Source organism: Denticeps clupeoides, chromosome 13 (genome assembly GCF_900700375.1).
Source record: "Denticeps clupeoides chromosome 13, fDenClu1.1, whole genome shotgun sequence".
Classification (NCBI taxonomy): domain Eukaryota; kingdom Metazoa; phylum Chordata; class Actinopteri; order Clupeiformes; family Denticipitidae; genus Denticeps; species Denticeps clupeoides.
Genome location: NC_041719.1, coordinates 5,294,448 through 5,319,095, shown reverse-complemented (window position 1 = coordinate 5,319,095; position 24,648 = coordinate 5,294,448). Strand labels below are relative to the sequence as shown.

The 24,648-nt window shown below is 48.3% G+C and overlaps 1 protein-coding gene across 2 annotated transcripts in view; it reads left to right on the top strand.

The window, feature by feature from the left end:
* The window catches only part of bcas3 (BCAS3 microtubule associated cell migration factor), a 180,301-nt gene that overhangs the window by 56,154 nt on the left and 99,499 nt on the right, over window positions 1-24,648 (top strand). For both annotated transcript variants that reach the window (XM_029000655.1, XM_029000656.1), the window contains exons 17-22: window positions 4,390-4,514; window positions 4,791-4,956; window positions 5,249-5,349; window positions 8,856-8,956; window positions 11,256-11,452; window positions 11,679-11,776. In XM_029000655.1, coding sequence (XP_028856488.1) covers window positions 4,390-4,514; window positions 4,791-4,956; window positions 5,249-5,349; window positions 8,856-8,956; window positions 11,256-11,452; window positions 11,679-11,776 — 788 coding nt within the window. The remainder of the gene's footprint in view (window positions 1-4,389; window positions 4,515-4,790; window positions 4,957-5,248; window positions 5,350-8,855; window positions 8,957-11,255; window positions 11,453-11,678; window positions 11,777-24,648) is intronic.

The window sequence follows — 24,648 nt, the reverse complement described above, 5'->3', positions numbered from 1 at the left end:
GTAACCGCCATTAGCGGCCTCTGCCCCCATCAGGCCATTTTGAAAGGCTGCTATAAAATAATAAAAGGTGAAGTTGAGGTGACGCGACATGCACCGGCCATATGGCGCGTACGGCCTTGCCTCCGAGTCGCCGACTCTCGTTGCCGAGCGCCCGGCAGAAATCAGCGGCCGCCGTATTTGTTTACCGCCCGGCCCCCCCTGGATGTAAATGGAGGCTGTCTCTCCCCCTGCGTGGCGCCTCGTGTTCGCTGGCGCTCTAATGGCGAGCGACTTTGATGGTGGACGTTGCAGATTGAATTATGCCCTTGAGGAAAAGCTATTAGCTCAAGGCAAGGGTCCTCATTTGTTAAATTAGAAGTGGAAATGACATGCGAGGAGTCTTTTCACTGAATTAGCGAAACAGAGAAATCTAAGGCTGCAACAGAGGGAGAACGCGAACTGAGGGGAGACTTTAAAAAAGAAAAAAGTTGGTGTCCATTTAGGAACGTCCGGCTATCCTTCTTTGTCAGGCCTCTTTGTGTATTTGTGCTTCGTAATTTATTGATATTGTATTTTACCCATCTTTTTTTTTCATTTAATTGAAAAATCTCCTCTGAACATGTGGTCTCCAGAATGACTCCAGCCCTCGTCCGCCTCAACGGTGTCTGTCGGAAGAAGGAGAAACCTCAACTCTTTTAAGCCACTTCAAGTGCAGCCCCCGAAAGAGGAAAAGACTGGTTTTTAAAATACGGACAAATAAACGGCAGCGGTTGTTTTACTCGGAGAAGCAGAAAATTGTGAACTAAACTGTGATCCGGCAATTGGCAGACGCCGTCGACCGAAGCCTCCTTAAAAAGAGCTCAGCATATTTGATCAGCATCGAAACCTCAGAGGGGGGAAAGTTGGCGTGGCGCTCCCGAGCGACAGGGACTCGGGCCAGGCCGAGCCTCAGGCACACTTTTCCGCTGCCCGCAAGGCTTTACGTACACGTTCTGTCAAGGGCTTCTGCTTGATGCCTTAATTGCCTAATGTTATACCCAGATATATGTGAGGTGTAGGGGTCTAAAATGGCCCAAAATGAGCGACAGCATCATGTAGGCTTTTCTGATATTGGAACTTTTTAAATGCAGTCAGAAGGTGGCGTGACAATATATACATTTTTTGTGAATGAAAGTATGGTTCTGAAAAATTCATGCAAATAGGCTAAATTGCAAAAACAGCAATGCCTCATTGACCCTGTGATTCTAAGTGCAATAGATACATTTACATTACATTTACAGTATTTATCAGACGCCCTTATCCAGAGCGACTTACAATCAATAGTTACAGGGACAGTCTCCAACTTTTAGGTTAAGTGTCTTGCTCAGGGACACAATGGTAGTAAGTGGGATTTGAACCTGGGTCTTCTGGTTCATAGGCGAGTGTGTTATCCACTAGGCTACTACCACCCTTTTAGTTCAATATGAGTAGATGGGTTTATATGTTACTTTATTTTTTTTGTTTCTTTTCTCCTATGTTTGGGCATGGCTGCCCAGTGCTTGTAGAAAATAAAGTCATCGCATTGGCCCTGATAGTTAATCTGGTTGGTTTAATTTGCCGTGTAAAAGTCAGACTTACATTGATTGACTGATTGTACGATTGGCATAATTAATAATTATGCCAATAATTAGTATTCATTTTTACCCCTAGATCAACAGCTATCCTGGGATAATTATGGCTGGCATGTATCCCTCCCACTAAAAGGGGGATACAATTTCATCTGTGATTTTCTTACAAAAATGAACGTTTTTAGAATTACGTTGTGTTTCCTGAGTTATTGGAACCAACTGACCGCAGGTTCTGAGGTTCAACATATTATGAAAGTTAACACATTCAGGATCTTACAGACTTCTGCAGCACCTGACAGCCACACAATAAAAATGGTAAATTCATATGTTTCCCTCAAGCGCTGGGGTGGCCAGTGTAGGTCTTTTTTTTTTTTTTTTTTGGTTGAAAGAGAAGAGGAATTGGTTACATCTGCAGTCGCTTCCTGTGGTATTTCAATGTTCGGTGGGAGTGAAATCGTGAGGGAGGGTTGGTGTTGGTCTTTAGAAGGCCTCAACATTTCCTTAGCGATCATCCGGGACTTTTGAAAGAACGCACAAGCCCAGCCGACTGCAGTGGAGGTATTTGGTTATTTAACGCTCCCCCTCTCCAACACTAATAAACACATGACACTAATATTCACCGTACTTCTTTCACCAAATGTCCTTCAGATGTCAGCCGACCCCGAGTCGTCATTACTCTTCATCTCGGGGGTGATTTACGACTCGTTGACAGTTTTAAGGGAATGGTGCAAGTGAGGATTTGGGACGTTCAGCACCTATTAGCCGACAAGAGTTCAATGGCCGGACAGTCCGGCCACCTCGGGCTTCATCCAAGCCAGACTCCTCTGGAAATATCCAAGATCTGAAATCCCAGTCCATTAAATGCCAGTTTTATATTTATGCTTGCGGAGACCAGCGTCTCACCAGCAAGCTGTTAGTCGGAAATTCCTGCTCGGACGCCACTGACCAAAAGTGTAGCTTTGATTGGCTTCTTTTCCTGCTTTCTTTATTCCCGTTTGTCCCAGAGTGAGTGTAGTTCACACTAAACTCTCCTTTGTGTTGAAGACTAATGAACTTTTTCGGGTTCCCCTCAGCCCCATTTATTGATTTAGTATGTAGGTGTTTCTTTGTCCAGTTTTCATCAATAAAAAAATTTAACACATTTTTATCTTCCTTTTTATCTTCCTTTGTTTTGTATAGTATGTCTTTTACAATTCAAGCAGAAAGGTGCTGTGTTTGTATATGCAAATTTAATTTTTATTTTTTCACATTATAATCCCAGAGACCTCAGCCGGAACATTCATATCTAGCATTACTGACCAAGAATATAACCCATTATTTTTAATTGTTTTGTTTGCTCCCAAGTGACTGTAGTTCACAGCACTTCTCCTGTGCCGCAATGCCGCCAGCTCCCTATGGACTATCCAGTGTTCGGCCTTCATGCCCACTTCCATGTCTGAAACGTAAAAGACAGGTTTTTACGGTCAAGATCAGTTCTGAACTGGACAGTAATACTGCACCGCTACTGTTCTCTGATCAGTTCCACATGGGGCCTCGATCGCAGTGGAGAACAGTTTTCTGTGTTGAATTTCATCGAAATGCTTCTGGCGTGCAGAAAAAAATCCAATAAATTCTTCAGAATAAATTCTTTTAAACGGCTCAACTGGAACGGGAGCAGCTGCCCTGCATCTATTTCAGACAGATTTACAAGCAAATGACAGCCATTATGTGACATTCTGACCTTCATACATTTGAAAAATGTTTTGTGTGTGTATGTGTGTGTGTGTGTCAGGGCAAGTGCAAAATCAGTTGTAGGTCATGATTATAATGTGCTGTATGGGCTACGACGTGAAGCTGCCCCTTAAACCTGCCTTTTGTACAGCATACACAGATCATCCACATGTAATTTTGTTTAATTTTAGTCTTATCTTATATGATTACGACCATAATCCCACTGTATCCTCTTCATGTTGTACATTATCTATATTTAGATATGGTGCGTGTGTTTTCTGGTGACGTTTAACAGGAATTGGAATTATTACAGCGTTTTAATATCCGCTAATACCTCATGACACAAATGAGTTAGGTTTATTTTTTCTTTTTTACTGCTGAATGCCAGGTTACAATCCCAGCTGTACTTCTTATTATTATCATACAGTTTGGTGTTATGCTGTTTACAACTTGGTACAGCAACAAATCCGGTCTATGGAGCACCTGTCTCGTCCTATGTCCCCGTAATGGTGCCCTTCCCAGAGGTGTATCCATGTACAGAGCATTGCTTCAAACAAACAGATTTTGTGTATTATTTGCACAATAACCAAATGTAGATATCATTCTTTAAATTGCACCAATATAATGAGCTTCTCAGGTTTAGTTTATACAGTTGTCAAACTTTTAGGTTTATAGTAAGCTTTTTTTTTTGTTATGGGCTTTTTCAGTGGTTGTTGTTGTCTTTTGATTTGAATCGTTTCTGTTTTGGGAAATAATTTTCGGAAGTGTTGTGTTTATGGCCATTTTGCATGAAATGTAAATGTGCTGTATATTGTTTGACGTTTTTCTGAATTTGCGTTTGCTCAAATGAAATATTGTTCTTGTCTCATTACGGTTCCAGGAAAGAAGCCATTTGTTTTTGTGTAGTGAGCGCTGTCTTAATTTATGCATCCGAACTGCCTGTTGCGTCTCTGTCTCTCCAGTGATGTGGTTTTGAGTTTCCTTCTCTGGGCTCTGAGTCCCATTCTTCTACTCCCCAGTTGTTCTCATTCTGGCCTCTCTGGAGCTTTTGGAACCAGCCTCTCGTGCTCACGCTGCACTTTGTGTCTTCCAGCAAGGCCAAGCCTCCCCCCCAGATCTCCCCCAGCAAGTCCAGTGGTGGGGAGTTCTGCGTGGCGGCCGTCTTTGCCTCCTCCCGCTCCTGGTTCATCACCAACCCCAACATGAAGAGAGAGAAAGGTCAGTGACCATCAGGCTGTGCCTAAACAGGCTTGCCCTCACCTCGTGAGGCTCGTTGTGGATAAAGCTCAAAGGTCGAACTGCAACCTGGCACACAGAGCAGTACACTATTTTATATTATTAAATCAGTTTTTAAAACTTTTTTTTACTTCCTAAACTAATGTTATTCTAGAAAATGTTTGAACGTTGTTTTTTCAGCTCTGTTTTTGCTCATATAGACTTTGTGCCCTCTGTGTCCTCGTTGCACTGTATTTTTTATCTCTGTTTCAATCCTAGATCAGTCCCGTCAGTCTGTTGTCGACTCCCTCTACATCCTGAGTTGTTACGGCAACCTGGTGGAGCATGTTCTGGAGCCGCGACCAATCAGCACAGCTCAGAAGATCAGCGACGACACTCCACTAGAACTCTTCACTTGTCCCAGGGCCTGCTGGAACCTGGCTCGGTAAGGCCCCGCCCCCTGTGTACCGCTCGCACAGAGCTCCCGCATACACCCACTTCCTGCTGATTGGATCAGAATGATGCACCAGCAATATGTGGGACTACAGAATGTATTGCAGTGAGTGCACTGTGCCCCGTATGCAACATGCAGACCACTGAAGGCACAGCCGGTGTAAGGGCGCCCATACTTGGGGGAATTGAGTCCATTTTAGCTCAGCATGAGGCTCTTCTCTGCACTACTTCTGGCCTTTCTGATGGCTGCTCGGTAAATTGATTTTTGTGTTTGTTTTGAGTAGGACACCGCAGTGGAATGAGCTACAGCCACCTTTCAACAGCAACCACCCACTGGTCCTGGCAGCGGACTTGGTGCAGTACTACCAGTACCTGCTGGCTGGCTGTAAGTGTGTGCGTGTGTGTGTGTATTTTATGCACAACATCGTTTTCATTTTGCCTTCCCACATACACATCAATACTCACTCTTAGGACTGTAACACCTCTTTCTCTCTCTACAGTCTTAAGTAATTAGACTGTAATAAGTCATGTTTCCTTTATTGTCAGTACAATGATATGTCACTTAGATCAAGCCAAGAAACAATAAATGACAGCAAATTATAGCTCAAATGTACAATATTTATACATAGGATCTATGCACATATAAAATATATACACAAGTATGGTCTGGATCTGTTGAAGTGTTGGCTAACATCTGTACCACTTAGTACTTGCCTGTTTTATTGCATCTACTCAAGCCTTTGCCACTTGGCGATTGGCCCTTATTTGGGGAAAAAAATGATGCCGAATTAGCTCTTTAATTCAATTGCAAGCCCAAACTACAAGACCAACCCAAGGGCAGAGGGCTCACGGATGACCACGCGTCTAATGTATCTTCTGTAAGCGAGCACTGTAGTGTTCATAAATGTAAACATAAATCAGTAATTGTCTCCCGGTGGCCTGCGGGCAGGGCGCCGTGTCTCCTCTGTCCTCCCCACTAATTCGCCAAGCGCTCAGGGCCTAACGGGTAGAATATTTTCTAGAATTAGCTTTAATAGCCTCGTCAGCGTCAGCCCAATGAGCTCTCTTTGGTGTGAGGGTTCCTGGCGCGCTTCTGTGTGAACTCAATGTACCAGAGGGAGCATGATAATGAGCGCCTTCCTTTTTCCAGCGCTGTTAACATTTCTGTCCAATTAAAGTCACGGGAAGTCCCGGTCGGCCCCATCCTACTCCATTACGATAAAGCGTAGCAACATCCCAGCTCCCAAGTCAGGAAAATACAAACATAATCACTTGTCAACATGCAGCCCTCGGCTCGGACAGCTCTGTCTGGTGCGTGCCACCCTTGATTTCCTCATGTTCCAATTGCCGCTCTGCCAATTTACAATCCCTCCCCACCTCCCTTTCTGAGGGTCTGAGGAGTCTTCCATGACGCAAAGCCACAAATACAACTGTTATCAAGCTATCATTTTCCCCCCACGTTTAATATCAGATGAAGCTGGCTGCAGAGGAGAGGAAGAAAAGGGAGAAGGAAGGGGAGCGATAGAGGAGAGAGAGATAGCACGGTGGTCGGCGAGGGGTGGGGGACAGCGGCGTCCCGCCTGCCTGGGACCGAGGTGAGCGGAGGTGGGCAGGATGCTGCCGTGATTGATGCGACTGGGGCCGCCGCTGTATATTGGATGACCTGGTCTGATTAAAAATGCAGCATGTGGACGGCAGGGTCAGGAGAGCTGGAGCCCACGGGGCGGGTGATAAAAGCAGGCGGTGGCGCCACTTCATGGTCACTATCTCCACCTGTCCATCTGCCTGGGCCCTGGCAGGACTGAGGAGGGGCAGCATTACTGTGCTTCTGGCCGCGATAAGAGCACACACACACACACACAGATTGGGGCTTGATAAAGAGGAAGTGCTGGGCCCATAAATGCTGTCTCAGAGCCACAGACGGTAGCAGAGACACCCGGTGAGGGACAGAGACAGACCGTGCGAGCTGGTGTTTGAGCGCTGCGTCACTTTTCAACCCAAAGGTGTAAGGAAAGTATTAAAGACTACCGTCATTTTCCAGCCTTTCCTGTCACCGCGGCCACTGCTCCGAATTTAGCTCAATTTATTCATTTTGGTTTTTTTTTTTTCCCTCTCTGCACCGGAAAGAGACAGTGTTTGCGTAGCTGTCTGCCGGTGTGTATTCAGACACCTTTCCCAGGCCGCAGAAGCTTGCTGAGCAGCAACAAGGCCCCTTGAATAATTTACCTCCCTGCTCTGGAGGTCTGGCTCTGGTCAGTGGTGTGGTTCCACCTCCACCCTTTTTACCCACCCCCCAGCAACCTGTCATAATGCAGCGATTGTGGATGTCCAGTCTCCGGAGTCTTGCAGCCACTGCCTCCTGAATCGGAGCTAATTGCCCCGGGGAGGTGGAGGAGGGGGTGTGTGCGTGCCGTGGAGATGCCGTGGCGCCACTGATTCGGCCCAAGAACCAATTGGGGGCATTGGCTTCAACTTAACGGAGACAGAGACAGTGAACGAGGGAGACCCTTAAGTGTCCAGACAACACAGATAAGATCATTGGCCTTATCTTTTACATGATCTCCCCCCAGACCAGCCCCAGGGTCACTTAATCAATACCTGGCCTCCTTTGTTCTTCCTTCATTACCTGCTGCTGTCCAGGGCAAACTGGTCACTCAAATCACTCAAGCAAAGCCCACTCCACCCACAATCCACTGCAGGCACATGCCAGGCAACAGCTGCGCAGCTCGCCTCATAATGGTACGTAAAAAGTCCACATTAAAGTGCGGTTGTTGAGCGCTGTTTCGTCAACCATCAACAAAACCAACATCCGTTCTTCTAAGCGTTGCAATTAATCGTGTCTTTGTGCACTGCGTTTCAATGCGTTTCATTTAATGGCCCTCGTTTAGCGGAGTAGTGAGACGACTTTGAGATTTCAGATTGTATGTTTTACTCAGGAGCCCATAATTTAGCTCCTGATACTTAGCTCCCGTATGGGGGGTAGTAGCCTAGTGGGTAACACACTCGCCTATGAACCAGAAGACCCGGTTCGAATCCCACTTACTACCATTGTGTCCCTGATCAAGACACTTAACCCTAAGTTGCTCCAGGGAGACTGTCCCTGTAACTACTGATTGTAAGTTGCTCTGGATAAGGGCATCTGATAAATGCTGTAAATGTAAATGAAATGTAATGTTAGCGCCTGTTCGCCAGGGTTACACTAGGTGACCGGATGTCTCTGAGACATCGAAGGGCCGACCACGTGACCCATTTTAGCCTTTTTGGGCCCTTGGGATGACCACTGGCCCACCAAACTGGAGCCTTCCTCCTCCAGGGCCCTCTGAAACACGAGCCACAGAGCCAACAACTGTTCCCCAGCTTTAATAATTAATTAGTGAACAGCTATTGCCCCCCAGGGTCAGGGGGCTAGCGTGGGCGGGTGCATGGATGTGTGGGTGTTTAATAAGTAACACAGGCCGACTTTGTTCTTATCCATTACTGGACAGCGGCATGTATCAAAGTGTTGGGCTCGGAGACTCCATTTGCCGTGCTGGTCTGTCTGATGGCTCTGCATGCATCCAACCACTGCTTGTGGTTACCGTGATAGTGTAGCAGCCTCTTCCTCTGTGGTGTAACTAGTCCTGCTTTCTGTGGGACATGAAAAAAGGCTGACAACTGTATTATCCCTCCTTTATTAAATATGCGTGCAACAAAGAGCTGTCTTCGCCCCGAGGTGGGAAAAGAAACGGCCGCTTCTGCACATTAGTCTTCGGTCTTGGCGCCTGCATGCGTTCCATCTGTCTGTGGGCTTTGCAGTTCCACACACATACACACAGACATACACATGGTGTAATGCCGTCTCAGTCTCTGCTCTCATCCCCCCCTAATGCTGTCTCCCACCTCCTGGTGCAGTGGTTCCCCCTGGAAGTCCAGGCCCCATCACTCGACACGAGTCGTACGACAGCCTGGCGTCCGACCACAGCGGGCAGGACGACGAGGAATGGCTGTCACAGGTGAGCCCGACTGCCGTCCACTCTTCTCCTTTAGCCTGGCACCTGCGGGTACACTTTTTTTTTTGTCATCAATAATTTGTTTCTGTGCATAATTCATGAAGCAATATTCGGACCACTTAGTCTGTGGCGGTTGTGGTTACAGCCGAATGGGTGGTCCCGTACAATCTGAAACGTGTCCTCGGGATCTGCATCACCCCAAGAGCTGGTCGGAGGGCTTGTTCCTGGGTTTACGCTATAGTTAAAACTCCATTGGAGGGTCCATATGGACTGAAAGGGCAACCTTTTAACATCTACGAGGGTCCATCCGTTACATGTATAATTTGACACGGTGTCCTTTTACCAATAGTCAGGGTCAGATTTCAGCTGTGGCCTACATTAAGGGTTGCACACTATTTAACTAATCTGAATTATTGACGACAAAAAAATCTATCAGAACAGCAGCGTGTCCCGTCAGCTCTGCAAAACAGCTTGATATTTTGCTGCATGCTGTAATATTATTCAGGCCCCTAACGCAGATCAGATTATCGAACTTGATATTATCTAAGAGTTTTTATACCCAATACATTACCTAAGAGGCTTAGACTATTCGGAAAGCATCTTTAGCCCATCACTGACCATGAAGGAAAATGTCAAATCCATCAGCTAGACATTGGTTACTACGCATATGTGATCATGTGACCACAGTCCAACGCAGCAGGATGTCACTTCAACTCGACGCGTCAACTCCCTGGCATGGCACCGAATCAACCTTTTGGAATGTTCCACCGGTTCTCTCCCTCTCGTTATCTTTATAAACAGGCTTCAGATTAGACATCACATCCTTAAGTTGTAATGTCAACAGTGGCAGGCGTTGCGTGAAAAGCGCCGGCCCTCATTGGCTCTGTGGCGAGTCGGCGACGGTAATGAGTGCTGTCAGTGTGAACGGGGCTCAATATGTCACTGAGCAACATGACAGGAGGGCCGGGGAGGGAGGCGGAGGGTAACATCTGGCTGGAGCCCTGGCGAAAAAAACCACCACGGCATCTGCTTATCTCAGGGCCGTGTGACACTGATGGTGTTAACTGAGGGGGAGAGGAAAAAAAAGGAAAACCAGGCAGCCATCCTCCGCTGTCCTTTTCCCCTCTCTGGCCTAATTTGCACAGATGTGCACAAACATGCATCGTATCACAGGCGCACGAGAAGTCCTAAACCGGTGCCCTGCTTTTCGGCCCGTCGAGGCAAGTTGCCACTAAAAGACTCGAAAGGATGGACATGCCCCTCCCCCCCCGTCCCCTCTCCTGACATTTTCACTCTCTGCTCAGCCGCCTAATATTAATGTCCGAACTTCGTTTCTGCGCCGCATTAATTCGGCCCGCTGGGGAGAGAGAGAGAGAGTGTGAGGGGGTCCATCTGCCTAATGGAGCCTGTAGTGTTTCTCAGAACCGTGACGCTCGTCTCCTCATGTAATCCTGGGCTATCGGGACTGGGCCTTTTTTTTTTTTGCCCCCATCCTAAGCTTTTTCCATTCGCGACTTTTGAGAGCAACGAGACAGTACTTAGTGTGAGTGTAGTGCAGTTGTGTGTGTCGCGTATTCAAATCTAATTAATTGGTCTAAACATTTTGCTGTGCCTGTTCATAGGAATACTAGGGTGTATATCTGGGTATTTGTAGGGCGGTTGTAGACTAGTGGGTTTGGCACTCTGTTATGAACCGGAAGACACAAAGTCACAGGTTCAAACCCCACTTACCCCTAGATACTTAACCCTGAGTGTCTCCAGGGGGACTGTCTCTGTAATTTCTGATTGTAAGCTGTTTTGGATAAGGCGATAAATGATCAATTTAACACCGTGGTGTTATGAGGCACTCTGTGCTGACCGATATTTTTGAGCTGTAGCATAAAGATTACTGAAACACATGCTTTCCATTGTTACAGTAAAAATGAAGTGATTGTCATTATAATACACTGCAGCACCGCACACGGTGCACACAACAAAATGTGTCCACTGGGCAGCCATGACAGGCGCCCGGGGATCAGTGTGTGGGGACGGTACTTTGGTCAGTGGCACCTTGGCGGACCGGGATTTGAACCGGCAACCTTCTGATTACGGGGCCGCCTCCTGAAACGCTAGGCAACCACTGCCCCTATGGTTGTTGTACAGCGTCTTGTGACTTACTGTCTTTGAAAGGTGCTTTATAAATGAACTTTGCTTGCTATTCTACCTGAGAAACTTTCACATGCATTCTACATGACTTAGAAACAGCAGAATGTTGTAGAATCACCTGTCGTTGTTGGACCAAGCCTGTGATTGTGGTTCTTAGGTGGAGATTGTGACCCACACTGGCCCTCACAGGCGTTTGTGGATGGGTCCTCAGTTCCAGTTTAAGACCATCCACCCGTCAGGCCAGACCACAGTCATCTCCTCCAGCTCCTCAGTGCTGCAGAGTCAGGGCCCAAGCGATACCCAGCAGCCCCTGCTGGACTTTGACACAGACGACCTGGACCTGCACAGCCTCAGGTGGGCCACGCCCCCCTCCACATTCCCCGGAATCCTACAGAATTAGCAAAAATATAATAATAGCAAATTCATGAATTGTTTTGGCACATTTTTTAATAACTTGCCATCCATTAAAGTGCATTAATGTCTGTATTAGTCTCCGCATTGGTGAACATTGTTCAACTGAGTTTCCCTCTGTAGGTTCCTGACAGTATTGTAATGCGTCCATCTTTTCCCTTTCTGTCAGAATCCAGCCAGTGCGCTCTGAGCCGGTCAGCATGCCTGGCTCCTCTCAGCTTGTCACCGACCGCCGAGGCCAGTCCACTGTGATTGACGCCGGCTCAGGTAAGAAACCGGGGCTAACTGGTCTGCTCACAAACGAACACCAGAGCATGGGAAACAAGCCCTGTTTGCACTGTTGACTTGGTTGCCTTCAGAGGGAACGTGTAAAATTAATCCAATTGTCAGAAGTGGAAGCGAATGACAGCATATAGCCATTGTAGACATGATTGTACCTTATTTGCTGTTCTCACTCCAAAAGTGGCCATCGCAAGCCAAATGTGACTGGATAACTAGAGCGCTGTTGGAGCTGGACGGATTAAATTGATCTCGTTTCAAAGGGATTTTGATAGAGTGTGCTTTCAGTTCACCATTTTTTTTTCTTCTTCACCCAGTTATTATGCTAAGATAATCCAATCAGCTGAGATCATGCATTTCAGAAGTAAAACTCGCCGAGCCACTACTGAGCCCGGATCTGTCAGTAAGATGCTGCGGGGACACTTCAGGTGTACTGCTGACCGAAGGAGAAAATAATCCGATGTGGCATTTGCATCGCCGCTGTCTGGTCAATATGCCAACCCCATGCAGCAAAAAGCAACGACAAAAAATGTTTTATTCCCAACGCTGCACAATTTCCACAATACACTTGTCTTTATATGTCACACCAGGTTTTGCGATTCTTCGTGCTTGAGCTGGTTGTGCACGTCAGGCATTTTGAAATAGAGCGTAGAATAAAATATTGTCCCTTTAGACACACCTGATGCCTTTTTCTTTTCAGGAAATGGTTGCTTCGTGCATATTTATGCCTTTATTATTGTGTTTTATTATAACTCTTATATATTTTAATTAGAACAGCCACTTAACTGCCCTACGCCTCCTCCCCCACCCCGCCTGTCATCTGGAGGAGGCTTGCAGGAGCCACTGCAGGCTTTTATGAGCCGATCCTTATCATCAGTGTGTGTGATTGCTCAGCACTCAGGGCCACAACCAGCGTGGCGCCTCCTCTTATCTCCATGCATCACTTTGTCTTACCCTCAGAAGCAGGCGTGTGGTGCGGTGCATAGCAATAAGCCATACCATATTCCTCTGTTCTGCAGAAGGCTCCAGAACCTTCTGAGTGAAGGTTCTCTATCTCTATCTGAAGTGTGTATGGATCATAGTGTTTGTTAAGCTTTAATAAGGAGGTGTCAATAACCCAGCTGACATCAGTACTTGAGTGTGTGTGATGCACTGCACTTAGCCGATGTCCCCCGGGTCCCGTCCCACGTCTGCTTAAGCCGACCGGATGCACACGGACCACCGAAGCTGCCCTCCCCTGAAAAGCCTCGCCGTCCAGTTGACGCAGCACATCTACTGTGTTTGGAGAAAGTGAGACCAGGAGTATCGGCTTACCGAAAAGAAAAAAAAAAATCAATCCAACGCTGCGTCGCCAGTATCGATACTCCCTATCTGCTTCGGGAGCGTCACTCTTGGCGCTGTAGACTACACAGCGTTTTGTAGGGCAGGAAGGTTTTTTCCTTTTTTTATATTTCATAATTTTGTTATGACTCGGTGGAGGAAAACGCCGCTTCATTCGTGTAGTGGAGACACTTTCCTTCGCAGCGGTGCGTGTTTCAGTGTGGTGACTGAAGTTATCAGCAAAATCTCCTGATCTGGGACAGACATGGCTTGTTATGAGTTTCCTGGCGGGACCTGTATGGGACAAAAGTGATAGCTCTGTGTGTGTGTGTGTGTGTGTGTACAGTGTAGTGAGTTAATGTAAGGGCTGCATTTACCGCGTGCATTAAAACACAAGAAGCCAAATTGGGTTCTGGCGTCTCCGGGTGCTTGAGAGACCATTACCACGGCGAAGGCCCTCACCCATTATCACACCGCCAGCCACCACTGAGTGATATTGATCACAGCCCTAGCGTGGCGGTACGTCCGATCTCCCGTTCGGCGGCCATCCCTCAGTCAGGTATTGTGAGTGTTTGTGCGACAAAGCCACCTCTGTGCCACGTCCCCCTCCAGGCCACAGGTACGGTTCGGCCTGAGCGACCCCCTGCTTCCTCTCATAGCGTGGCCGATTGCTCGCAGGGATGGGCACCTGGGCCTTGGCAGAGTCGCCAGTAATGGATCCTGACCTGTGGCCTGTAATTACCTGGCTCGGGCATAAAGGCGGCTTGTGTTGAGATACTGCTCTCATTCAGGGCCCCCAGGATCAGAGGGCCGAAATGGGCGGAGCCCGAGGCACATGATCCATCCCACCGCCGCCGCCACAATGGGAGGGGGTGGTGGGGGTGGACACAATCAGACACCAGTCCCATTCTCGTGACCCGCTCAGCCCTGCTCCTCTCATCCATCCCCAACAATTGGACCCCGCCACCTGCTTCTGTCCCACCTACACCCCCCTCCAAAACAGCGGGTTTGTCAGTGGGTCCTTTCTTCTGCCGCTGACCTGGAAGTCCCCGGCGCAATGTGAAAGGTGCCACTTAGTCAGAACCGTGCAGATAGACGCTTATGATCTGCCGGGTAAAAGAAGACGCCGTTCCTATTGTCTGTCTGAGGGTCACGCTTCTCCGCTCCCTTCCTCCCCTCACCCCCAGATGACAGTAAAAACGTGTTCAGCACGTTTGGGCGCCCGTCCAGATTTATTCCTTTTCCCCTGTTCTCTCTTGAAGGAGAGTGAAATGGCTTGAACACATGGAGGGTTTATGGACGATGGTGTGTGGCGTAGATCCATCCAGGAGAGGAAGTCTGAGATCACTGCCCCCTTTTTGGGTGTGTGTGTATGTGCACATATGGGAGCGTGTGCAGTGTGCGTTTGTGCACTTGTGTGTGTGTAGGGTTCTTTGTGTGAGTCGTGTGTGTGTGTGTGTGTGGCCTTGACTGTGCAGCGCTGGAGGCAGGGTACTCAGAGCAGCTGCTCTTTAGAGCGACTGAACGGACAGCAATGTGTCAGGCATCTGCTGCGCGTTTCCCCCCTACTCCCAGCCCTCTCCGACCGCTCCGCTTTCACACACGCACTCACGAACACACTCACACCCCCTCCAGTATCTCAGCACAAGCCAGCGTGTGTGTCTCGGCTGTCCCGATGCGCGCCTCCTGTGGCCCGATGGTATCAGCAGAGCACGTCGACCTTTTAAAAGCACGCGCAGGCACTCCGTGTCTGAAGATCATCTCGTTTGCCAGTCGGACCTGTAACGTCCATGCACGTGGCGTTAGGAATAGTTAACACCGTGTGTGCTTGTTGGGGTGGGCACACGTGTCAGGGGTCCCATCTGCTCTGGCAGGCGGTGCCTGTCGCGTTCCTGTGACTGAATGGACATGCGCTGGCATCGTTACGCCACGTTGTACTGACTCCCAGAGTCCCGGAGTGTTCGAGCAGGGCGCCAGCGTCGCCCTTTACGTCCAGCGTGACCCGGATCCTCACCACACCCCTGGCAGAAACCCTGCGCCTCGCCGGGGTGGCACCACGTTTCGGGCACCAGCCCTCTGGTCACACTAACACGTCACCTCTGTTGCTCAAAGAGCCGGTGTTTTTCACCTCACAATCTGTTCTGTCTGTTCTTCAGTATATGCTTAACAGTATAAAATATGTATTAAATATGAACTAAAGACAGAACATTCTGCAAGCATGTTTTCCGATCAGCAAGATAAAATAAATGTGTATAATATTAATATTAATATTAGTTTCACTATATAATTAGTTATATATAAGTATTTATTGTGCTGTTTTGAATAATAATTTAATAATTGCTAAACATCACACCAGTGTATTTCGATCAAAACAAGTTTTGCAGATATTCTTGTGGACGACGAATGCCAATTTTCCTCGCGACGGCAATATTTAATTGCAGCTCCGCCCGAACGGGCATTTAGGGAGAGAGTGCGGGCGCGTGCTGATGCACACTGCGAGTCTCCACCCGGGCACCACAACACTTTGGAGCGTCCCGGAGCTGATGGCAAGGTGGGGCTCAATTAAAACCGGGAAAGTAAAGTTTGGAGAGGCGGAAAGTGGAGCGCAGCATATGCCTCGTGTTCCCCAGCCTGACGCCGCTGACGCTAATGTGTCCTGGCAGCGTCTCCGGGCGGGGCGGCATTATCTACCTTGGTGGTGTTAAAATAGATCCCAGATCGCACTCTCGCTCCATAATGTATTGATTGGGCAGCTGCAATGGTGTTTTTTACACCTACGGCGGGGCGCCTAATGCGCCGCTTCATAGTCATTACACCGGGTGCCGAGCTGTGTGCTGACAGAGCGCTTAAAAATGAATAGTGTATAAAATATGAGAAAGCACTCTCGCGATGAACTCCTGTTCCGTCGCCCAAGGCAAAGAAGCGGGAAGCTGTTTGGAATTGGCCCTGTTTTTTTTTTTTGCTTCCTTTTACTCGCAGTATGTTGAAATGCAGTCAAGATCCTTTCTTTTTGGACATAATATAATAGTAGTCACATGACCTGACCCCGTCTTAATCTGTAGCTGTTATCCTATCAGCCTGTAACAGCAACGTTGCCATTGTTGTGAATGGAATGAGGAGCTGTTGAGTGACTGCCAGATCTGCCCGCTGATTGGCCGACGGCTTCTGAGGTCATACCACGCCGGACAGATAAGGGCCGGGCCCTTCCCTCTTACGCACCCCCGCCCCGTTGCGCCCATCGTGCCCCAGGTGTGGAGGTGCTTGAGGGTCATTTCCTGTGCAGATGAATTTCAGTGTCGGAAGATCCTATCTGCTATCTGCTCACCTGGCCGACCGGCCCACAGAGCCACCCTTTGTTTATTCATTTAGCGGCCAGATTAACCCTGGCCGTCGGGCCCTTCCTGCGAACGGATCCGAGTGACAGCAGGGAGAGCGAGGGCGGGGGGTTGGAGAGGGAGCGTCGCCGCCATTCTCTCTTCACCTGGAAATTACGACTCTCCGCCCGTTCACAGGAGCACTTTATGAAACAGCAGTGGAATGTGTAAAAAAAAAAAAAAAAAAGAACTGGACAGGAGTCGGCCGTGACTTCCTGTCTGTACAGCCCTGGTTTTACGCAGCGTCAGGATGCCATCACTAGCCCAGGGTTAAAAAAATAACTACATCCATCACCAACCAAACCAAAAACTAGTCTGTTCCTCCAGAAAACGAGATATGGTTTAACACAGTCTGTTTAAAGGGAAAAAATGTCGCCCTTTATAAAGAGGAGCAGGCCAGTATGTATTGAATTGACAATATTATGTAATACATATCCTCATGTCCAAAAAATCTTTTAAAAATGTTTGTTTTCAGGTAAGGCACAAATTGTATGTTGTAAAATTATTTTAATGATAAAGTAGTGGGTAAGGAAGCGGCCCCGCAATCGGAAGGTTGCTAGTTCGAATCCCGATCTGGCAAGGTGCTACTGAGGTGCCACTAAGCAAAGCACCGTCCCCACACACTGCTGCCCGGGCGCCTGTCATGGTTGCACACGGCTCACCAAGGGTGACGGTTAAATACGGAGGACACATTTCGTTGTGTCACCGTGTGCTGTGCTGCAGTGTTTCACAATGACAATCACTTTCACTTTCACGTCGCTTCAATAAGTCATATGAGTGTTGCATGATTTGTTTTTTGTTGTTTTTTTATGCCTGATGTGACAAATTCATTCCAAGTCAAACCAGCACTTCCTCTAGATTGTGCTCAACATCATCATCAACAGAGAAAAGAAAAGCGCAGGCAGAATGTGCGCACCTCGCACTTTTTGAGTTATGAGGCCTGTTGGCAGTGCCGGCGCGTGGTGATACGTGCTGCTTTTGCTGGATGTCTCTGTTTGTGTGACCAGAAATGTCTTGACAGTTGTCTGGGAGTGAGCGTTTTCTTTGTTCTGTGTTTTTTTTTTCGCTGTTCCCTCTCACTTTGTTCGCTGTTGCTCCTCCCTCGAATCTCGGTTCTTCCTCACTCTGCATGTGTTTGTGTGTTTGTGCGCCCTGTGTGTGTAAAGTTTTGCTCTCTGCTGTCGACTGAAGTTTGCACATGAAAGGGATGGGATTCAAGCCCCTCTTTCTCGGGCTCTGGGGAATGTTATCAGCATCGCAGGAAGCACAAGTTATCATATTCTCCGTGCACACGGCTTAAGTAGAATCCATTAATTTGACGACAAGAGCACAGGACCAGATGTGAAAACCTTTGCCTGATTTGAAGTTTTTTTCCTCCCCAAGATCTTATCAGCATAATTTATACCTTATTGTCCGAGTGGGGAGCTGGAAAACATCACTTCCAGACTGTATTAAGTAACCCAGGCTGTGCTCACAGTTCAAAGTGCTGGCATTTCGTGTGAGAATATGAGAAAAAAAAGGCTCTCATTAGTAACCGTCAGTCTTTTCTGTTGACAGTCGAGTAATGGATACACACCAGCACATGTATATACATATATATTTTTTCTTTGATATTGAGTTTATTTATTACCCAAATATGTTCACACGCACAATAAATTTGACTTTTGATTGTTGAAATTTATTGAGACAAGTTCTAATAAAGAGACAAGATTTACATGGGCAATAAATTAGTTGCTGTGTACCTTTTGCACAAAAAAAAAGGATTATGTAATGTAGTAATTAACTGTAAATTAATGTTGTGATTTTAGTATTTCATTGGTTATTTATATGTTTTTTATGCATAGGTAGATGGTTTAGGGTGGGTTTAATGCATAAAATGCTCCATGTCCCATTTCCCACTTTCCGTCCACGTGGTCACATGGTGATGGATTCCCATAACCACCTCTGGGCAGATGTGTGTTGTGTGTTTGGAATGAATTGCTAACCCCGCGGCATTGGAACCACTTTACCCCGACTGTTTGTCACGTGGGAGAGGAAATGTATTCAGAAGCATTATAAAGGCACGCCGCTAACCCACCCCCTGCTCTGCCTCGCAAACATGTGCTTCCAATGAACTTCCTCCTGCCTGTGTCGTGGCAGCGGTCAACCATATGAGCTCATTTATTCTGCTGTGCATATACTTGTCATATTAATTACAGCACAGCCAGGAAAGGGAGTATCAGGGTTGGGGGGGTGGGGGTTTATTTCTGGACTCCTCGTAAGGTAGAGCGCCTCGTCTTTATTTCCCCTTGGCTTGTTCTCTCCCTGTCTTGCCTTAGGGAATAGCTCAGCAGTCAACACCAGCTCTGGCCTGTGTACAGCACCCCCTTTTCAAACAATGCCTTTTAAGTGCGCCCCGGCCTGAGTTGTGGGCCAGGTCCGGGGCCATTCGGGCTGGGGGTGGGGTTGGTGGTCCAGATAGACTTAATGCAATTACTCAGCACCTCCACGCCCACCGACTTTGGAACGAAGAGCAAGAAAAGAGTCCGAGACACGAAGCGACCGGGCTAGGTGCTGTTTGTGGCAGCTGGGCAGCAAAAAGCTTGGCATTTCCACACACGCCCACCCCCGTACTGTAATTGGGGTCTGGCTGTAACGAGGGCGCTGTGCCTCGCGAGTTGATAACAGGCCCCGGGTCCCTCAGGGCCCCTGGCACCAGGACGTTCTCGCCGCCTGTGTCGCCCCAAACCAGGCAGAGATGAGCGGTCAGCTCATAATCCGGCAAATTAGTGGCGGTTAAAGACCCAAGGTGATAAACACATGCTGAGCAGATCAATTGCCGACTAGCTGCGGATAATTAAGACCCCGTATTTGGCCTGCAGGACAGAGATATGAAGCCGACCGCTTTTTTTTTCCTCCGTCGCCTTTCATTCAAGGTGGTTAAATTAAGCCACGGTGGAACATCTATTTAGAACCTCTAACGAACTCAAGGAAACTGAGAGCTTTGATGCAAATTGCAATACGTGCAAACAACATCCCTACGAAGCAGCACCGCTAATGAATAAATCAGTGCCACATGTGTGTGTGTTCCGGTGTGCACGACTTTGCTTAAAAGCTCACGATGTAGATGGAGCTCACTCGTCTCGGGCCCCCCAGAGAGTGGACATTACCCATAATTCCACTATCACGGCATCCCATGCGTCAGAAGCGCATTTACACAGAAATGCCCAGACCGGGGAAGTCGGGACGCAATTTGCCACTTATGGAGACTAAACGGTCCCCTCCTAGCGGCTAATTTATACGGGGAGACCCAAGGATACGTTGAAAATCGCGTCCATGAGAATGTTTGTGTGGCGTTTTTTTTCCCCTTTGTTCTCATTACCTGTAACGCGCTGCAGATCTCTGCTCCGCTTTCCCCTCATTAACCACCTTTCTTCTGCGCTCGGTTGCTATGTCACTGCTTCCCTTCTGGCACCGAGACTGGAGCAGCGCTCCCAGCACTATAAACAGCAGTTCCCCCTTGCCGGCGTAATGCCTATTATGCACAACTCCCACAGATGTAAACACAGCACACCGCTAATTCTTTTATTTTGGCGTCTCTGGCGAAAATCGACTCACTTTTAACCCTCTGGCATTTTAATGTGGTCTGCTAGGAAACCTGAGAGCCGCTTCGTGAAGCCGGGCCCGCGGAGGCATTTTGAAGTTTTTCCACCTTCCCAGCCGACGAGACGTTCGGGTGGGAGGGGGGCGGAGTTGCAGGGCTGCGAGGCTGGATTTAGATTCGGGGGGGATTAACCCAGAGTCACTTTCCCACCCAAGGCCCAGACTCAAGCCAGGCCCTGTCCCTGAAGGATAGTACTAAAAAAAAAAAAAAGCTATTTCTTATGTATTTATTTATTTCCTCAGCCTTGCTCGCACAATAAACTCAGGCATGTGCCGTTACTGCCGCACAGACCTCTCGTCTGCGGGCCGAGCAGAGGTGGACGTCTGAGACGTTTGACCGTTAAAGCGTTTAATAAGGCTGCCAGAAAAACCAACGCGGGGTCCAACCTGGGCTCCCCAGATTACACCGGCCCCGCGCCGAACAAAGCGCCGCTTGTGCCCGGACGTGAATGCGTCCGTTGTGCGCGCTGTTTGTGTCCCGCGGTCGCCCTGCGTTGTGCGGTTGCGCGTGATTTAGCGTCCCTCCCTGCCGTGCGCGGCGGTCAGTTCAGGGAAATGGCCTGGCCGGGCCCGGGGCGGGGCGGGGCTCTCTCACATTTCTGACTCATTTGTAGTAAACAGTCCCAGGAGGCTCTGAGGTGTTGGGTCACTTACTGTAACGGCGGAAGGAGCTGGGAGGGAGGGGTGGGGTTGGTGGGAACGTTTCTGTTCCACTTCCAGCTGCTCGTTCACACGTCGCATGCGGGGACGCCGGGCAGCAGCGATTTTGTGTTTTGCATTTTTCTTCCCATTTCCGGCCTTTTTCCTCTTTTCCTTAATAGTTTGGCAGCTGCAGGGTATTGGAGTTCAAGTGCTTAAAGCAGTGTGTGTATGTACCTTGAGAACTCCCTGGTGGAATCCGCAGCTCCGCGTTTCTGCCCCGCTCATGTCGAACATCTGGAATCGGGCATGTTCGCCGTCCCTCCACGACAGGCCGGTGCTTTTACTTGATTATATTATCTGGTAAAAGTTTTCTTTCTCCAGCTGGAAGAAAGGGAGAAATGGTATGTGACCCCTTCCTCTGCTGAGGGGTCAAGTGGTGATTGCTGATGTTGTCTGCTCTAAACATGTTTAGCCCTGCACCGCGCTGGCCGTACCCAGAAAGTTTGGTAACCATTAAGGTTCTTCCTCTGTCAGTTCCGGAGTAAAGCCTCCAAGGACTGGGAAACAGAAGGCTGTTGGGGAGGGTGTATGAGTGTGTTAGAGTGTGTGTGTGTTTGTGTGTGTGTGTTTAAGATGTATGTGCAAGATTTTAAGCCATCAGGACTTCACTTTAAACAAAAGAATATGCTACAGCGATACACAAACCCCAAGATCCAAAACACATACTTATTATGTAGCTAGTTGTACTTTATAGAACTAAACTGATGTATAAAACACACAAAGTTGTATAGTTAGCAGTACAGGCCAAAAGTTTGGACAAACCTTCTCATTCAATGTGTTTTCTTTATTTTATTGGCCATTTACGTTGGTAGATTCTCACTGATGGCATCAAAACTATGAATGAACACATGTGGAGTTATGTACTTAACAAAATAGAGGTGTTTAGCACTTGTTGGCCCCTTTGCCTTCACTCTGCGGTCCAGCTCACCATCTCGATTGGGTTCAGGTCCGGTGACTGTGGAGGTCAGGTCTCCACTTTTGGGGCAGTGGAGAGAATTTTGACCTTTGGCTGTGACTACAACATTTCACACTCTTGGCTTCTTTGAACCATGTTAAATAGACAATGGGGAGGGTCCTTGCTTGTTGCTGCTTTTTCTTCACTTGTCTTCACTTCGTCTTCTGGTGAAGATGATACTGTGCACATCATGGCACATTGAGTTGCCATGATGGTAAGACAGTCGACTTGACTGGTACTGTATATAAAAAATGCTGTGGGAAGGAAAATGGCTATAAAATGTAAAGTGCATGTAGGATCCTTTTTGCTATGGTCCGGGAACCAGTTTGTATGTGGGCATGAGTAAGATCTTTCTTTTATAACCCTGCAGCAGTCTGGCCGGTGCTCCTGTGGGAGGAAGCGGTTGTGTGAGCTGTGTTGTGATAGCGGCCGAGTGCGTTGCAGGACGTGCTGTGAACTTTTCATGCCGCCACAGCCACCTGAGGGCCCAGGGGTTTCTCAGGAAATGAAAGGATCATCCAGTTTCAGAGCCAGACTCTGTGAGGGCAGGGCATCTGGCTATCTGAGACGGCACCAGGACAAAACAAGACCAAAGGAAATGGTTACATTGTATTTGACTTATTTTCTCAATAACAACGTGGGGAATGGGACTGATAAATATCCTACCTGTACATTTATGCCCTTATCCGGAGCGACTTACAACCAGTAGTTATAGGGACAGTCCACCCTGGAGACACTCAGGGTCACAATGGCAGTAAGTGGGATTTGAACCTGGGACTTCTGGTCCATAGGCATAGAATGTGTTACCCACTAGGCCTCTACCACCGTCGCACAGCCTTGCTCCATTATTTTAGAGTATATGTGTGTGAGCTGTTTAAGGCTGAAGGTGTGTGAACCAGCAGGTCCCAGAGAAGGTCACAGACTCCCCTGTCTGTCTGAATGAATCACCCTAATCCCTGTCTGCCCACACCTCCGCACCTTGGCCCGCCCGACACCCTCTCCTCCCATGGCGGAGTGGCCTCGTGCCAGCTGAAAGGCCGCCCCCGACTGCACTGCCCTCACGCACACACCAGCTCTGGCTCAAGACGGGTAGAACCGTGTGGTTGGAGACAGCGCGGCGCATCATCAACCCCACCTATCATGGCCTTCTCTTGGCGATCCCCCAGTCTGACCCCAATTACAGCCGCCCCGCCTGTGATTAAGGATGGCTGCGAGCTCCGTATGGGAGAAGAAAGGCCCGTTTGTGCTGCGTCGCTTCCTGTCTGTCCTCCGCCCCGTAATGTCCTTCCTGAGCCGAACCTCTGTGGTCTCCAGGGACCTAGGAGACAGCCAGACGGAAGTCGGGAGATGGGCCTGCGTACACTGGTTACGCCGTCCACCTTTACCAGCGCTCCATCAGCCAGCCGCTTTATCGGCTCCATATGTGCTCTCCCCGAGAGGAACCGTCACTCTACCTTCAACATTTGGACCAGATTAAACGTAGGTAATCCACACATCGACGACCCAGCCTGTGTTCTCAGGTGCTGTCTGTTCAGAATCAGAATTGACTTTATTGCCAAGCATGTTCACACATACAAGGAATTTGCTATGGTGGCTAGTGAGGGATCAAGTAAGATAACAATGAAAAAATAGCCATATGTAAAGAGAGTGTGCAGGCCAGAATGCGCAAAAATGTCCTGGGTCCTAGAATGAAGAGTCATGAGATGAATGTGCCAGCCATAGAGGATTTGTGCACCGGATTGAAATAAATAACCAACTGTACAGTGTGTACTGGAATGTGCAATAAAAGTTCCCAGTATGAGAAGCATGACAAGACTATAGACAGTCCCTGTACTGGGGTTATACACACACTGCTACGTTGTTCTCTTTCTTTTCTTCTTTTCTTTTTTTTTATATGGGCATATGATAGGGCTCCAGGGAGACAAATAAAACTCAAATGATAAGTGTTCAACAATTCATTTTGGAGGCTAACCTAACTTGATTCACATGTAAATGCATGACTGAAAAGTTACATGACTGAAGTTCCAAATATAAGACGAACCTGTAGGCAAGACGTGAACAATTAGGGATGTATTAAGATGCTTTCAGTGGCCCACAGAAACCAGGTGCATTGTGGTTATCTTGCTTGGTGATACAATAATATCTATAAAACAATATACAGTGGTGTGCTGTAGTGCCACTAATTAAAGGTTTCTCGTCATCCCAATAGCCTCAGTGTACAAGTGTAATAAGGACGCCCTTATCCAGAGCGACTTACAATCAGTAGTTACAGGGACAGTCCGCCCCATGGAGACACTCAGGGTTAAGTGTCTTGCTCAGGGACACAGTGGTAGTAAGTGGGGTTTGAACCCGGGTCTTCTGGTTCACAGGCGAGTGTGTGTTACCCACTAGGCCACTACCACCCCTATTAAAACACACAATCAAGTGGGAGTCATTTCATGTTGCTATGTAGAGATTTGGTAGAAGATCTGGGGGTTCCGAATGATCTCCTACAGATGGAGATCGATAACTTTGCACAGTACGCAGATGGTGACGTCGCAGGAGTGAAGTTTCGGCGAAGCAGCCGGCTGCCATTAGCGCTGTTTACGCCCGACGACTCCCTCGCGCTGCTAGTTTATGCACCACCTCCCAACGTGAGAGTGATGTAGTGAAGCGGCATCTGTGCGCGAGGCTGCGGGACGCTCTCCAGAGGGAGGCCGGCGAAGGTGTGCGAGAGGCTGGGGGGACGTGTGAAGTGGGGCGGGTGCGCCATTACCTTCAGGTGAGCTGGCAGCCCCGGCGCTTTCCGGCGCAGTGGAGCCGAGAGGCTAAAGTGCTGTCATTTGTGAACAACACCTCGCCGTTCGTGGATGGAGGAGTGTGTGTGT